This window comes from Rhinolophus ferrumequinum, chromosome 7, assembly GCF_004115265.2.
Source record: "Rhinolophus ferrumequinum isolate MPI-CBG mRhiFer1 chromosome 7, mRhiFer1_v1.p, whole genome shotgun sequence".
In the NCBI taxonomy this organism is placed as follows: Eukaryota; Metazoa; Chordata; class Mammalia; order Chiroptera; family Rhinolophidae; genus Rhinolophus; species Rhinolophus ferrumequinum.
The window spans coordinates 99085479-99099628 of NC_046290.1; the positions used below are offsets into that span (position 1 = coordinate 99085479).

A 14150-nucleotide genomic window follows, 5' to 3' on the forward strand; every position below is an offset into this window, starting at 1 on the left:
CTGAAAGAAGCAAGTGAGCAGGTGGCCAAATGACAACAGCTGTAATACAGCCTAATGACATGAGCTTCAAAAGAACTGGGGTATCTGAAGAAGGAAGAAAGGGAAATGTTTAAAACGTGATGGATGAAAAAATGAGTCTAGGATGACTTGCAGCCTTTAAGTTTGAGTGATTACTAGAGCCTTTTTAGAGAGGTAACGAGGTAAGGTTTGGAGATAAAAAGAGCTGAGCTCAGCCCAGGACATATGTAACTTCTCTGGACCCATTTTCTACATGCAAATTGTGGCAGAAATCAACTTGACTCTAGCAATGCAACAATTAAAGGAGAGATACAGAAAAGCATCCAGCACAACATGGCTTAACTCCTAAGACTGCACTCTCACTAAAACAGCCCCACAGGAGCTTCAAATCTTCCTTCTAAGCAGAAGCCAATGAAATAGTTTCTCGGGGCAGAGGTAAGGTTCAGCATGTCTGAATGCAGGAGGAAAGCAGGGACATGGACGGACACAGGCTACACACCGCATGGTCTCTCTGCTGCAGTCTGTCCCGAGCAGGAGACCCTGGCTCCACTTCCTCTGATCCAGGCTGACGAGACTCGCATTTGCCTTTCTTGCAGTTGCCATCACAGGGTTTCTTCTCTCCTTTACGAAGAACCTGGAGCTGCAAGATGAACTTGGCCTTCCAAGCTCTGAAGTCGTCCTCGATGCTGCCATGTTTGCTTCTCACCACATGGCAGTCACCCTCCCCTCGGGTCATCACCCGCTGCGCACCAAGCATCCACAGCCACTTATCAACATTCTTGCCAACCTACAAGAAAAAGAGATAGAGGAGCGTTTTGTGTTTTCACACAATCTAAATCAGAGGTTTGTGGACTGCTCTGCAAAAGCCTGGCGTGCCTGTGGGCCCTGCTGCTTCCGGGAACCGGGAACTGCTTATCCAAATGGAAGCAGGCCCTCCAGCCCCAGCCACAGCCCCCAGGACTGCAGTCCATACGTTCTGGTAAGATTCTGCAAAAGATACCCTTTAACGAAGGGACAAACAAACCTTTTGTTTAATCAAGGGTTAATGCCTAAAGAAAGAATTTGAAAACCACAATCAAAACAATGTCAGAATAAAATAACTCATTAGAAAAATAAATTTGTTCCAAAATGTAACAAAGCCTATGGGGCCAAAGCCCATTTAATAACAAAATACACATGGAGTCCATTTGGCAAGACTCACAATTTCTTAAACTCAGAATGTATTTTATTGCAATATGGGACACAGGGGACATCAAGAAGCACAGCTAAGAGTTAAAATGCTTAACAGACTTCCTGAGTGGCAAGTCATTAAACAAAATATTTACATATCTGAATTTTACCATTTTTTGTATAAGTCTTTTGAAAATACGGCAAGAAATATACATGTTGAGGTAACAATTGAACGTCAGCAAGTTTAAAGAAAGATCACTTTCACCTTTACTCATATTCTACCAAAGACAGGTGAGACAGACTGGGCCCATATCTGAGTAAAGGTACACATACAAAAAAAGTTTTACTAACTTTTTAGACCCACTAAGAAACTGAGAGCCTCCAAATTTTTAAAGTACAGAGAATAGAATGCAAAAAAAAAAAAAAAAAAAGAGCCAACTTAATTTCATTTAGAAAAATATCAAGGAAAACAAAAAAATTAATATTTTATTACATAAAGGGCAGTAGGTGCTTTCTTTCTAGTTCCCTTTAAAAATTAATGATTAAAAGACAATGCATTCAGGGCAAGTCCAAGATGGCAGATTAGGTAAACGCTATGCCTACTGCATCCCAGGATCACAGCAAAATTACAAATAAATTATAGAACAATCAACCCCAAGAATCATCTGAAGAATAGCTGAACAGAACCCCAATAACTAAGGATATAAAGAAAAGGCCACATTGAGACTGGTGGGAGGGCAGAGATGCGAAACGGGCTGGCCCCAAACCCACAGGTAGAGGTTGAACAATGGCAGCGACAGCTTGGTGGTGCAGGTCGCCTCTGAAGAGGGAGGGGTCCCAGGCCCACACCAGGCTCCCCAGGGAGGGGTCCTGTGCCAGGAAGAGGAGTCCCCACAACATCTGGCAGTGAAAATCAGCAAGGACTCTGTCTGCCCATCCTGGTGAGATGGAAGGTGGCTGGAAACCCGGACGTCCTCTTAAAGGGCCTACACACAGACTCACTCACTTGCAAACACTCATCTGGTCTCTGTTGGAGAGGTGGCAACTCAAGAGGCACCACAGACATACAGGGCAAGACTGAGTTGTGTTTCTTTGGAGCAAGAGCTGGAGGGATAGGAGCCATTGTCCTTGTGAGGAGCCTGACTCCATGTAGCCTACAGGGGGGCACCATATTTTCTACGCTGAACCCTCCCCCAAAGGGCCAAATCTGAGACTGCATTGGTCTGGCAAAACCTGCGTATGTGCACCACCTTGGTGACGCCATGGGTCCTTGCCCCACACAGCTACCACTGCATCACCCGGGGCACTCTCGCCTGCCCCACAAGCTGCAGAAGCCTTTTATAGCAGTGAATGGCCAGCGGCAATCTGAAGAAATTTTGGTGGTAGGCAGTGACCTAAATAGAACAGGCACCACAGCCCCTCTGGGGCAGCTCTTGGGGACATGCAGGCCTGAGGTGAGCGGTGGCTGGCCTCGGTATTCTCAGGACAATTTTGCAAAGTGGTCATGGGGCCAGCACCAGTGCAAGAACCAAAACTGCATTAACTGTAAAAACCACCACTCACACCCTGTAGCTCCCTGGAACCCAGCTGCATTTCCCACGTAGAGCTGCATTTCCAGGGACACTCTCAGCGCCTGGGTGGCCAGCCCTGCCTCACAAGCTGTGGAAGCCTTTAACAGCAGCAGATGGCGCACGGCTGCCCGGGGGGCTTTTGGTGGGGGGTAGTGACCCAAAACCTGCACCACAGCCTCTTTTGGGAAGCTTTCAGATATTTGTGAGCCCCAGGCGAGTGACGGCTGGCTATGGTGTACTAAGGGCGCCTTGCAAAGTGGTCACAGGCCAGGTGTTGGCACAAGAACTAAATCTACATTAACTTTGTAAAAACTGCTGGCCATGTCTCAGGATGCCCTAGAGCCTAGCCCACCTAGTGCTGCATCCCCGAAGGCACTCTCATCACCGGGTCAACCAGCCCGGCCCATGCACCTAAAGAGCTTCTGTCAATGGCTGGGCCTTACGGGCAGCCGGCAGGTGGCAACAGGCCTAGGGTGCCCTCAGGCCCAATACTGGTAGCAGCTGGCCTCAGTTCACAGTGAGGCCACCCCCACATGCCTCCAGGTCCAGCACAGGCAGCAGCCAACTACATATAGCTTCGTAGCTCCTATCATGCAGTCCCGGGCCTGTAACAGGCAAGGCTGAAATTACCCTGCCCGGGATCCCCTCCCAAGAGACAACCAGAAGCAACACACCCAGAGGCTAGCTTCAGACCACACCAGAGCACTACCTGGTTAGCCGCACAAGCAGCATACCCAAAGCGGGGGGTCGCAAAGGCATGAGAGATGGCATGGGCGAAGCCCCCTCTGTGCGGTCAGCCCCAACATAGCAGCTCATCCACTGTGGGCGCAGCCAGTCCTCACAATTAGCCTGAGAGTCAACCCCACCCACTGACACACCAAAATCAAGGCTCAACTACAACAGAAGAACACACACAACAAACTCAAGGGAAACTTCTAGAACACACACACAGGAGACTAGGAAGACTGTGCCATTGGAACACACAGGACACATACTACATAAGGCCAAAGACTGACAGACATTGGAGATCCACCCAATACACAGAAGGAAGCACAGGGAAGCAGCCAAAATGAGGAAACAAAGAAACATGTCCCAAATACAAGGACAGGAGATACCTCCAGAAATAGAACTAAATGAAATGGAGGCAACCAACCTACCAGAGACAGAGTTTACAACACTGGTTATAAGAATGATTAAGGAATTTAGTGAGAACTTCAACAAAGAGATAGCAAGCATAAAGAATGACATAGAAACCATGAAAAAGAACCACTCAGAAATAAAGAATACAATAACTAAAATAAAGAACACACTAGAAGGAATCAACAGGAGAGGAGAGGAAGCAGAGGATCGAATCAGCAATTCTGAAGACAAGGTAGCAGAAAATACCCAATCAGAACAGCAAAAAAAAACAAAAAAATAGTTTAAGGGACCTTTGGGACAACATCATTTGCATTATAGGGGTACCAGAGGGAGAGGAGAGGAAGCAAGGGATTAAGAACCTATTCGAAGAAACAATGACTGACAACTTCCCTATCCTAGTGAAGTAAATAGACATACAAGCCAAAAAAGCGCAGAGTCCCAAACAGGATGAACCCAAAGAGGCCCACACCAGACACATCATAATTAAAATGCAAAAAGTTAGACAGAAAAAGAGAACCTGAAAAGCAGCAAGAGAAAGATAACTAGTTATTCACAAGGGAACTCCTATAAGACTGATTTCTCCTATCAGCAAATTTCTCAACAGCAACTTTGCAGTACAGAAGGAAAAGTAAGAAATTTTCAAAGTAATGAAAAACAAGGGCCTACAACCAAGACTACTCTACCCAGCAAGGCTATCATTTAAAACTGAAGGAAAGATAAAGAACTTCCCAGACAAAAAAAGCTAAAAGAATTCATTATCACCAAGCCAGAATTACAAGAAACGTTAAAAAGACATTTTTAAGCAGAAGAAAGGAGAAAACAAACAAATGAAGACCAAAATCTGAATAATAGGGAATAACTATGTACCTATCAATAATCATTTTAAATGTAAATGTTTAAATGCTTTAATCAAATACACAGGATAGATGAATAGATAAGAAAACAAAACCCATGCACATGCTCTCTACAAAAAACCCACCTCAGATCAAAAGACCTACACACAGACTGAAGTAACCCTAAGAGACCCCAAAGAGTCCAACCTATTAGAACTGATAAATAAATTGAGTAAAGTGGCAGGATACAAAACTAATATTCAGAAATCAGTTGTACTTTTATATATTAATAACAAACTATCAAAAAAAGAAATTAAGAAAACAACCCATTACAATTGCATCACAAATAATAAAAAACTTAGAAATAAATTTAACCAAGGAAGTAAAAGACCTGTACTCAAAAAACTGTAAGACACTGAAGAGAGAAATCAAAGAAGATACAAATAAATGGAAACATATACCATGCTCATGGATGGGAAGAATTAATATTGTTAAAATGTCTATACTATCCAAGACAATATATAGATTCAACGCAATCCCTATCAAATTACCAATGACATTTTTTACAGAACTAGAACACATAATCCTAAAATTTATATGGAACCATAAAATACCCCAAATAGCCATGGCAATCTTGAGAAATAAGAACAAAGTGGAAGATATCACACAACCTGACATCAAATCATACTACAAGGCTATAGTAATCAAAACAGAATGGTATTGGCATAAAAACAGACACATCGATCAATGGAGCAGAATATAGAGCCAAGAAATAAATCCATGCCTGTATGGTCATTTAATCTGCGACAATGGAAGCAAGAATTTACATTGGGGTAAAGACAGTCTATTTAATCAATAGTGCTGGGGAAACTGGACCATGTGAAAAAATGGTCCAGCCTCTTACACCACATACAAGAATAAATTCAAAATGGATTGAAGACTTAATGTAAGACCCAAAACCACAAAACTCCTAGAAAAACATACAGGAACTAAATTTGCAGACATTACCCTTAGTAATATTTTTACTGATATATCCCCTCGGGCAAGGTAAGCAAAAGAAAAAATAAACGTGGGATTACATCAAACTAAAAAGTTTTTTCACAGCAAAGGAAACCATCAATAAAACAAAAAGGCACCCTACTGAATAGCAAAAGATATTTGCCAATGATATATGTGATAAGGGGTTAATATCCAAAATTTATTTTAAAAACTCATACAATTCAATACCAAAAAAACAAACAATCCAATTAAAAAATAGGCAGAGGACATGAAGAGACATTTCTCCAAAGAGGACATACAGATGGCGAATAGACAAATGAAAAAATGTTCAATGTCATTAATCATCAGAGAAATGCAAATAAAAACCACAATGAGGTATCACCTCACTCTGGTCAGAACGGCTATCATCAATGAAATAATAGACAAGTATTGGTGAAGATGTTTTTGAGAAATGAGAACCATGCACTGTTGGTGGGATTGCAAATTGGTGCATCCATTATGGAAAACAGTATGGAGGGTCCTCAAAAAATTAAAAATGGAACTGCCTTACAACCCAGCAATTCCACTCCTGGTTATTTATCCAAAGAAATCCAAAACACTATTTTGAAATATATGCACCCCTATGTTTATTGCAGAGCTATCACAATAGCCAAAGGTATGGAAACAACTGAAATTCCTATCAATAAATGATTGGATAAAGAAATTGTGGTACATTTTACAATGGAGTATTACTCTGCCATAAAAAAGAATGAAATCCTACCATTTGCAACAACATGAATGGACCTAGAGAACACGATGCTAAGTGAAATAAGGCAGACTGAAAAAGACAAATACTGTCTGATCTCACTTGTATGTGGAATCCAATGATCGGAATAAGCAAACAAAACAGAAACAGACTCACAGATACAGAGAACAAACTGATAGGAGGGGGGTTGGGGGCTGGGTGAGAAAAGGCGAAGGGATTAGGAAGTACAATTGGTAGTTACAAAATAGTCACAAGGATGTGAAATATAGTATGGGAAATATAATCAATAATGTAAAGACTATGTAGGGGGTCAGGTGAGTACCAGACTTATTGGGGGGATCACTACCTAGATTATATAAATGCCTAACCACTGCACTGTACACCTGAAACTAACATAGAATAATATTGAATGTCAACTATGATTAAATATATATATATATATATATATATATATATGTGGTCACGGGATGTAAGGCACAGCATAGGGAATATAGTCAATTGTACTGTAACAGCTACATATGATGTCAGAGGGGCAGTAGATTGGGGGAGAGGGTTTATCACTTTGTGAGGGGTGTAAATGTCTAATCATTATGTTGTTTTGTACACCTGAACTAATAAAAAAAAAATGTCATACATTTTTTCAAAAAGGCAATATGAGTTCAACTGCATTAAGAGTTAGCTTGGGGCTTTCGCCACCCGGGAGCCTCAAGCCCAGCAGCTGGTCAGCTGTCCGCTGTCCCCGCGTCTCCAGAGTCCTGGGAGCTGGCTGCTCTGGAGCCTAACGCCTAGCGTCTGGGCATGCCCCGCTATGGGCTAGCTTTAATCCTGAAAGCCATGCAGTGGCCAGAGACTGCTGCAGCCATGGAAGGTAGGACAGAAGTCCTGAAGGGCAGCAGGCAGACCGTGAAGAACTTGTAAAACTGGAGTGAATGAGCTCCTCCTTCTAAGGTGTCCCACAGTCAGCGGACAACGGAGGAGGGTGTTTCTTGGTGGATATTTATGTACCAACACCCACTGTTGAAAGCATATTGGAGCACTGATCTTGAGACATTGATGTGATTAGACCCAACACTATAGAACACCCTCTGACCCAGGAAGTAAAGGAGTGTGAAGGGACTGTCCCCGACCCAGTTGAAGATAAACTATACTCCACAGAGAAGAGAAAGTACGAAGATTCACAAGGTTTTAGCCTTATATTTAATTCCCTCACTTTTGAGCACCATGGATTAGTAATCTACAAGCCTGACCTTTACATAAGAGTGTTATAGGTGCCACTTGATTTTTATAAGGTAGTTTTAGCTCTTGATCCCCTTTGCTGTGATAGGTGGGGAATGGCTTGCTTGCAGCTACTCTGTAACTTGTGGTACCAGCACATCATTTCTTTGTCAGTGAGGTCTTTTGCCCTACAACAACACTAACACCAGTGTGAAGAACAAAACTTACAAAACTGCCTCGGATTATGAGCTAGTCACTCAGACTTCGTAACCATGTGAAATAAAGTATCATTCATACTGTAAAACCATGCTGTGATTATATGAGTAACTTTTAATGAGAGTAATAAACATGATTAAAAAAAAAAAAGAGTTAGCTTGTATAGTAAAGGTTATTCAACAACAGGACAAGCAGTTGAGAAAGTTCAAAGAATCAGTGATATTCCATCCACCACATCCTGCCTGGGGACAGGTGGCTGGCTGGACTCGAAGCCCATGAATCGAGGCACCTAAGACACTAGACAACAGGAAGCATATTCATTCATTTTATTCAATAAAACTTTACTGAGAGCCTACTATACATCAAGCTGGAATATGTGCAGCAATTCCCAGCTATAAAAATTAAACAACAAGTTTATTAAGCACCAAAGTGTATGGATTACTTCATATACACATCTATACGTGTGTTAATTTTTATTTTTAATTAAGAGAACTTATCCCTACAATTCAAACGTGTACCTACACCTACCTTGTTGAAGTGGCTTGCATAGGCAGAATTTCCCAGACCAAACACCGCATATCTCATACCCTTCAGGTAACTTTTGCCAAATCGAAAATCATTGGATGCTTCCTCTAACCACTTACAGAACCACTCTGCATTCTCAGTTGGTCGACCATCAGTATACGTGGCAACCAGGAAGGCACAAACATTTTTACTAGTAACCTAAAGAAGAAAATAATTATTTCAGAAGAATGTTCGAGAATAAAATTGTTTTGTAAATGCTGACATTCCTATCGTACTAATCTATAAGGACAAAAGGTGCTTTCAAAAAAAAAAAAAAAAGACTAACGGTGCTTTCAGAAAGCACACCTCGTCCAGGGGAGAGAACCGGTCCCTTGCCAATATATCCCCTGATGCCCTTCACCATACACTCCATACCATTTCTCAGACTATAAATTCCTATCATCTGCAGTTTGTCATATTGGAAACAACATGCAAATTAGTCAGGAAAAAATACAGAAAGACCTTTTAAAAAATTACCTGAAATATTAAAGCAATAAAACTTTTTAAAAGTAAAGTAACAACTTGGCACCATCATGTTCAGGGGAAACAAAATACATCTTCAGTCATGCTAGTCACAGTATTTCATCTGCTTGAATGTATCTTAACAGTTCCAAGTCATGAAGTAAGTTTTAAGTAATCCCTTACTAATTATTAAGTGTCAAAGTTTGCTAACAATTTTTCATAAATAATTGAGAGCAGATTCGAGCTCACTCACTTGCTCTCCAGTGTTTTCCTGAGAGCGAGAAACGGCCAGCTAGAAGTTTATCCACCAAGAAGGGGCTGGCAAACTACAACTTACAGGCCCAATCCAGCTCACCATCTGTTTTTGTCAATAAAGTTTTACTGGAACACAGCCACACTCATTCATTTATATACTGTCTATAGCTGTTTGGTGCCTCAAAGGCAGAATGGTAGCTGCATGGCCCACAAAGCTGCAGATATTTACTATCTGGCTCTTTACGGAAGTTGGTCTGCCCATGCGTTTAGTGCCTCTCCCACTCTGGCTGCTTCCAAATCATCTGGGAATTTGTTAAAACACAGTCCCATGTCCAGACTTTGGTTCAGCAGGGCTGGGCTAGGACCTAAGAGTCTGCATTTCTAACAAGTCCCCAGGTGACACTGATATGGCTCATGCAAGAGCCACACTTCAAGAAGCACTATTATAAGGCAAGCTTCCCTAAGTGGGGTAGGGCTAGAGGAGAGGGAAGGACATTTCTCAGGTGAACAATAAACCCACAGAGATATTAAGTAATGCAGGAAGGTCGCCACACAACTAGCAAGGGATTTGTCTAACTCCAAAATCCATATTCCTTCTGCTCCCCACTTGGCTCCTAACCTTCCAGTAGGTATACAGGCTTCACAAGTACAGTAACTGCCATCAGTAACAACCCTCCTGGATGATGCGATCCGAAGCTGGAGGGCAGAGGGACCCTCAAACCACCCAAGTTTTTCCACAGCCCCCCAGCTTTTCCACGTGACCCCCAGCCCAGGAGAGCCTGACACGAAAGACAGGCTGCACAGCACTTCAGAGTCAGTGCACCAAACCGCCTTCCAACGCCGCTGAGTGACGCTGGGAACTCAGCCAACCAAACCCCTCAGCACGACGATTCACATCACTCTGAAGATTCTACTTATCCCAGAACACAGGGGGTCCATGAAATCTGAGCTTTGACTGAAGCAAAAAGAAGACGATTACCAACCTCTTCTAGGAGATGATCGTCTGGATCATATTCTTTCAGATCAATAACTGCCACTGGCAGGTCTAGGGAGGAGATGGCTTCAGCAAGAGCTGCTGCGAATCCCTAATGGGGAAAAAGTCACAGTCTAAATAAAGTGCTGTCAACATGTACCTTTGTTGGCAAGGGCAAGGGGCATTTATCATGAAAAACTTTCCCAGGGACTGACACTGTCATCATAAACACAAATACTGTTCTCACTTTTACCATTTTCTCAAGTATCTTTATAGAGATCATTCACTCCACATGTTTTTCTCACTCTAAGTATATATGGGACTAAATCTAAATTAGCTTTCTGCTAATTCCAGCTGCTATGCCCCCACTAAAATAAAACACAGGCACACCAAAAAAATACTGAAGAGTGAAGAGAATGGGAAATAGGAGTCTTGTTAACATTCTGGAAAACGGAGAGCGAACAGGAGCAGGCTGACAGGCAGAAGAAAGTCGCAGGGAGACATCCTAGGCCTGACAAAACCCCAGACAGAGGCTCTGAGCTCAGTCAACCATGACAGCAGAGAAGAGCCAACAGGCAGTCAAAGTGTACACGGGACAAGGGTACACACAGCTTAGAAAACATGTACCTCTAACCCCAGGCAGCATACCTCCACATCGCCACACAAAAGGACCAACTGTCTGGGGAAAGCTACAACTTCTAGCCAAGTGTTGGCACCCCAGGAAAACACCCTCCTCTTTTTTGCTTAGCTAAGCCTGCCAACCCATGTATTTACTTACTGGGCAGCTACTATGCCAGTCTCAGTTCTGGGCAATTTTACACAGCAGTGAACAAGACACACACGGTCACTGCCCACAAGGAGTTTATGTTCAAATGGACAAAGAGAAAATGAACATAGAAATGAGAAAACATACAGTATATCAGATGATGAGTAGTGCTACCGAGGAAATCAGGGTAACAGCAAGAACACAGTATTGGAGGTATGGAGAAAAGTTGTCATTTTACATAGAGAAGGTCAGGACACGTACATGTAATAAAAAATAAACATTTGGTCTTTGTTTCCAGTTCTTAGACCTAAAACACTTGGAACTCACTGTCTTTGCTGTGTTAATGAAATGACTCATGGTGCGTGTAGGCCCTAGGTAGCTTTAGAATGGGGACTGGTTGCCAGAAAACCAACCAGGTGATTGATTACAGGTTTAGAACTTTCGGCACCATTTCTCCCTGTGGGTTCAATCATCAACGGCCAATGATTCAATTAATCATGTCTACATAATGAGCCACTATAAAAATCCCTAAGAGAGGGGCTGGTGACCACAGTGATATGCTAAGGAGGTGGGACACCCAGATACCCACACCCTCCCACCCCAGACCTTGCCCCATGCATATCTTCCATTTGTCTGTTTCTGAGCTGCATCCTTTATAATGAACCAGTAAATGTAAGTAAAGCAATTTCCTGAGCTCTATGAGTCCCTTTAAAAATGATCAAACCTAAGGAGAGGTTTGTGGGAACGCTCAAATTTATAGCTGATCAGTCAGAAGTGCAGGTGGCGCCTGGGACTGGTGGCTAGCATCTGAACTGAGAACTAGCCTGTAAACCTGTGAAGGCATTTTTGTAATTAAAAACATAATAGATGACAGAAAACATTCAAAAAAAGGTTTGGAATTAAAATTCAAGAACTCAGAATGGAAAGAAAAAAGTTACAAAAAAGTATTAGAGGAAAGGTTTCAGACATAGAAGACCATCCAAAAGCTGCAACATCCAACTAACAGGAGTCCCAGAAAGAAAGAACTGAGAAAATGGAGGGGGAAACAATTTACCCATGAAATATTAGCAGAATTAATGCACACAAATCTTCAAAACGAAAGAGCCCAAATGTCAAGCACAATGGCTTAAAAAACGACAACATCTCACAAAAGAATAATAAGGATAAAGAACTGATTCTAAAAGATTCCAGAAACAAGAAAATCAAGTCATCAACAAAGGAATGAGGAAACCAGCCTTTTCGTCAGCAACATTGCCTCCTAAAAGACCATAAAGCCTTCAAAGTTGGAAGGAAGATTTTTTTTGGCCTAGTCTTCTATACCTAGCCAAATATGAACCAATGAAATGTGAAAGCAGAACAAAGCAGAACAAAGAAATCCAGGTGCACAGCTTGAAGGAGGATCCCTCCCAGCTAGGATGTGGGCAACAATATTAACCCACTGAGATCTGAGGCATGTCTGTGGTAACTGAATACTATAAGGAATTAATAACTTTTATCTAACATTAATAAATCTAGAAACAGCGCTAGGTTAAGAAATAAGCATCAGAGGAACTAAAACAGAAATAATTACAAGAGGTTCTCTGCAGACCTCTGAACATTATGAATCCTCTGAACGACTGGATTTGTTACCATCTGTAGGGATTAATTTGATCTTTTAAAAATTTTTAAGACATTCATAAAAGAGGCTATGAAGATCCTTTATGAGTAACATAAAAAGACTTTGTTTTAGCTGCTCAGATGCTTTTTTTATGTTTCTTCCAGTTTCCCGCCTCTGTTGCTTAAAGTTGAACTTAATAATAAGCGACCTTTAACTATGAAGTGGAGCAAAGTACTATACCTGCACTGTAGTACTGGAAAACTAAACAGTATTATTCAATAAAGTACTCACAAGAGGGCAGTAGAACCCTCTTTTATACAGTACTATACAAAAATAACACACGTTGAATTTTTTAAATTCATTTTCATGTCAGCCTTACAATCTTTTCCTAGGAAGCACTAGAGTTGTGACCTTCATTACAAAGAAGCAAGCAGCATCTAGACAGTTAAAGAATGGAAAGCATCGTTCAGCTATGAGGTGTGATCAAACAATACAGTGAATGTTTAGATAAAAAAAGCTTATTACAGTAAAAGACACACTGCCATTAATCCCTCTCAAAGTACTCCCCCTCGCTTTGAACACACTTATCCCATCACCCTTGCTACTTTCCTAAGCAGTTCTGGAAGTCCTCTCTCATGAGTGTCTTTAGTTGCACTGCTTCAATGTCCTGAATCAATTCAAAATGTTTACCTTTCATGGTCATTTTGATTTGGGGGAAGAGCCAGAAGTCACACGAGGCCAGATCCAGTGAATAAGTGGATGAGGATACACCACAATGTTTTTATTTGACAGAAATTGCTGTACCAGAATCAATGTGTGACACAGAGCCTTTCTGTTGTGATCACAAAATACAGTGAATGCTGCTGCTAAGTGCCATCCAACGGAAAGGCAGGGATCTTCAATACAAGAAGCCGCGCATCAAACCTTAGTAACAGTGTGTGACAAGTTTCAACTTGTTCAGTGCAGTCAGTCGGGTGTGAGCTATGGTTGAGAGAAGGTGTGCTGTAAATCACCCTCCATCATGACAATGCTCCATGTCACACATCACTTCTGGTATAGGGCAATTTCTGTCAAATAAAAACATTATTATCCTCATCCACCTTATTCACCAGATCCGGCACTGTGTGACTTCTGGCTCTTCCCCAGTCAAAATGATTCACGACATCGAGGCAGCCATGACAGGGCAACTGAAGACACTCACGAAAGAGGACTTCCAAAACTGCTTTAGAAAGTGGCAAGAACGATGGGATAAGTGTGTTCAAAGAGAGGGGGAATATTCTGAGGGGGATTAATGGCAATGTGTCTTTTACTGTAATAATTTTTTTTATTTAAACATCACCATATTGTTTGATCACACCTTGTACTTTAAATAGTATTCAATGTCTATCCTTAACACTTTTAACACTATTAGAAATCAAAATATATTTCATTAATAGATGTGTGAAGTTGTGAAAGTCGGGCCCATACTGGACACTACTGCTGCCATTCTCTTCTCACTATCCCCTACCTCTATACCCATGGGCATCAATAATGGACTTGGAATACTCCCCATTCTGCTGAGATAGAAGCAAGGTTCACAACAAAAACTCTCATGACAGGATCTACCAGATACCACCAACCAGCTGG

At 41.8% G+C, this 14150-nt stretch overlaps 1 protein-coding gene and 1 pseudogene across 3 annotated transcripts in view; one reads left to right on the plus strand and one right to left on the minus strand.

The window, feature by feature from the left end:
- LOC117024741 (S-adenosyl-L-methionine-dependent tRNA 4-demethylwyosine synthase TYW1) overlaps positions 1-14150 on the minus strand; it is a 210046-nt gene that overhangs the window by 193686 nt on the left and 2210 nt on the right. For all 3 annotated transcript variants that reach the window (XM_033110219.1, XM_033110217.1, XM_033110218.1), the window contains exons 4-6: positions 10172-10273; positions 8436-8630; positions 518-805 (exon numbers count right to left, since the gene is read on the minus strand). In XM_033110219.1, the coding sequence (XP_032966110.1) occupies positions 518-805; positions 8436-8630; positions 10172-10273 (585 nt within the window). The remainder of the gene's footprint in view (positions 1-517; positions 806-8435; positions 8631-10171; positions 10274-14150) is intronic.
- Positions 7275-7744, plus strand: LOC117025080 (28S ribosomal protein S6, mitochondrial-like; annotated as a pseudogene).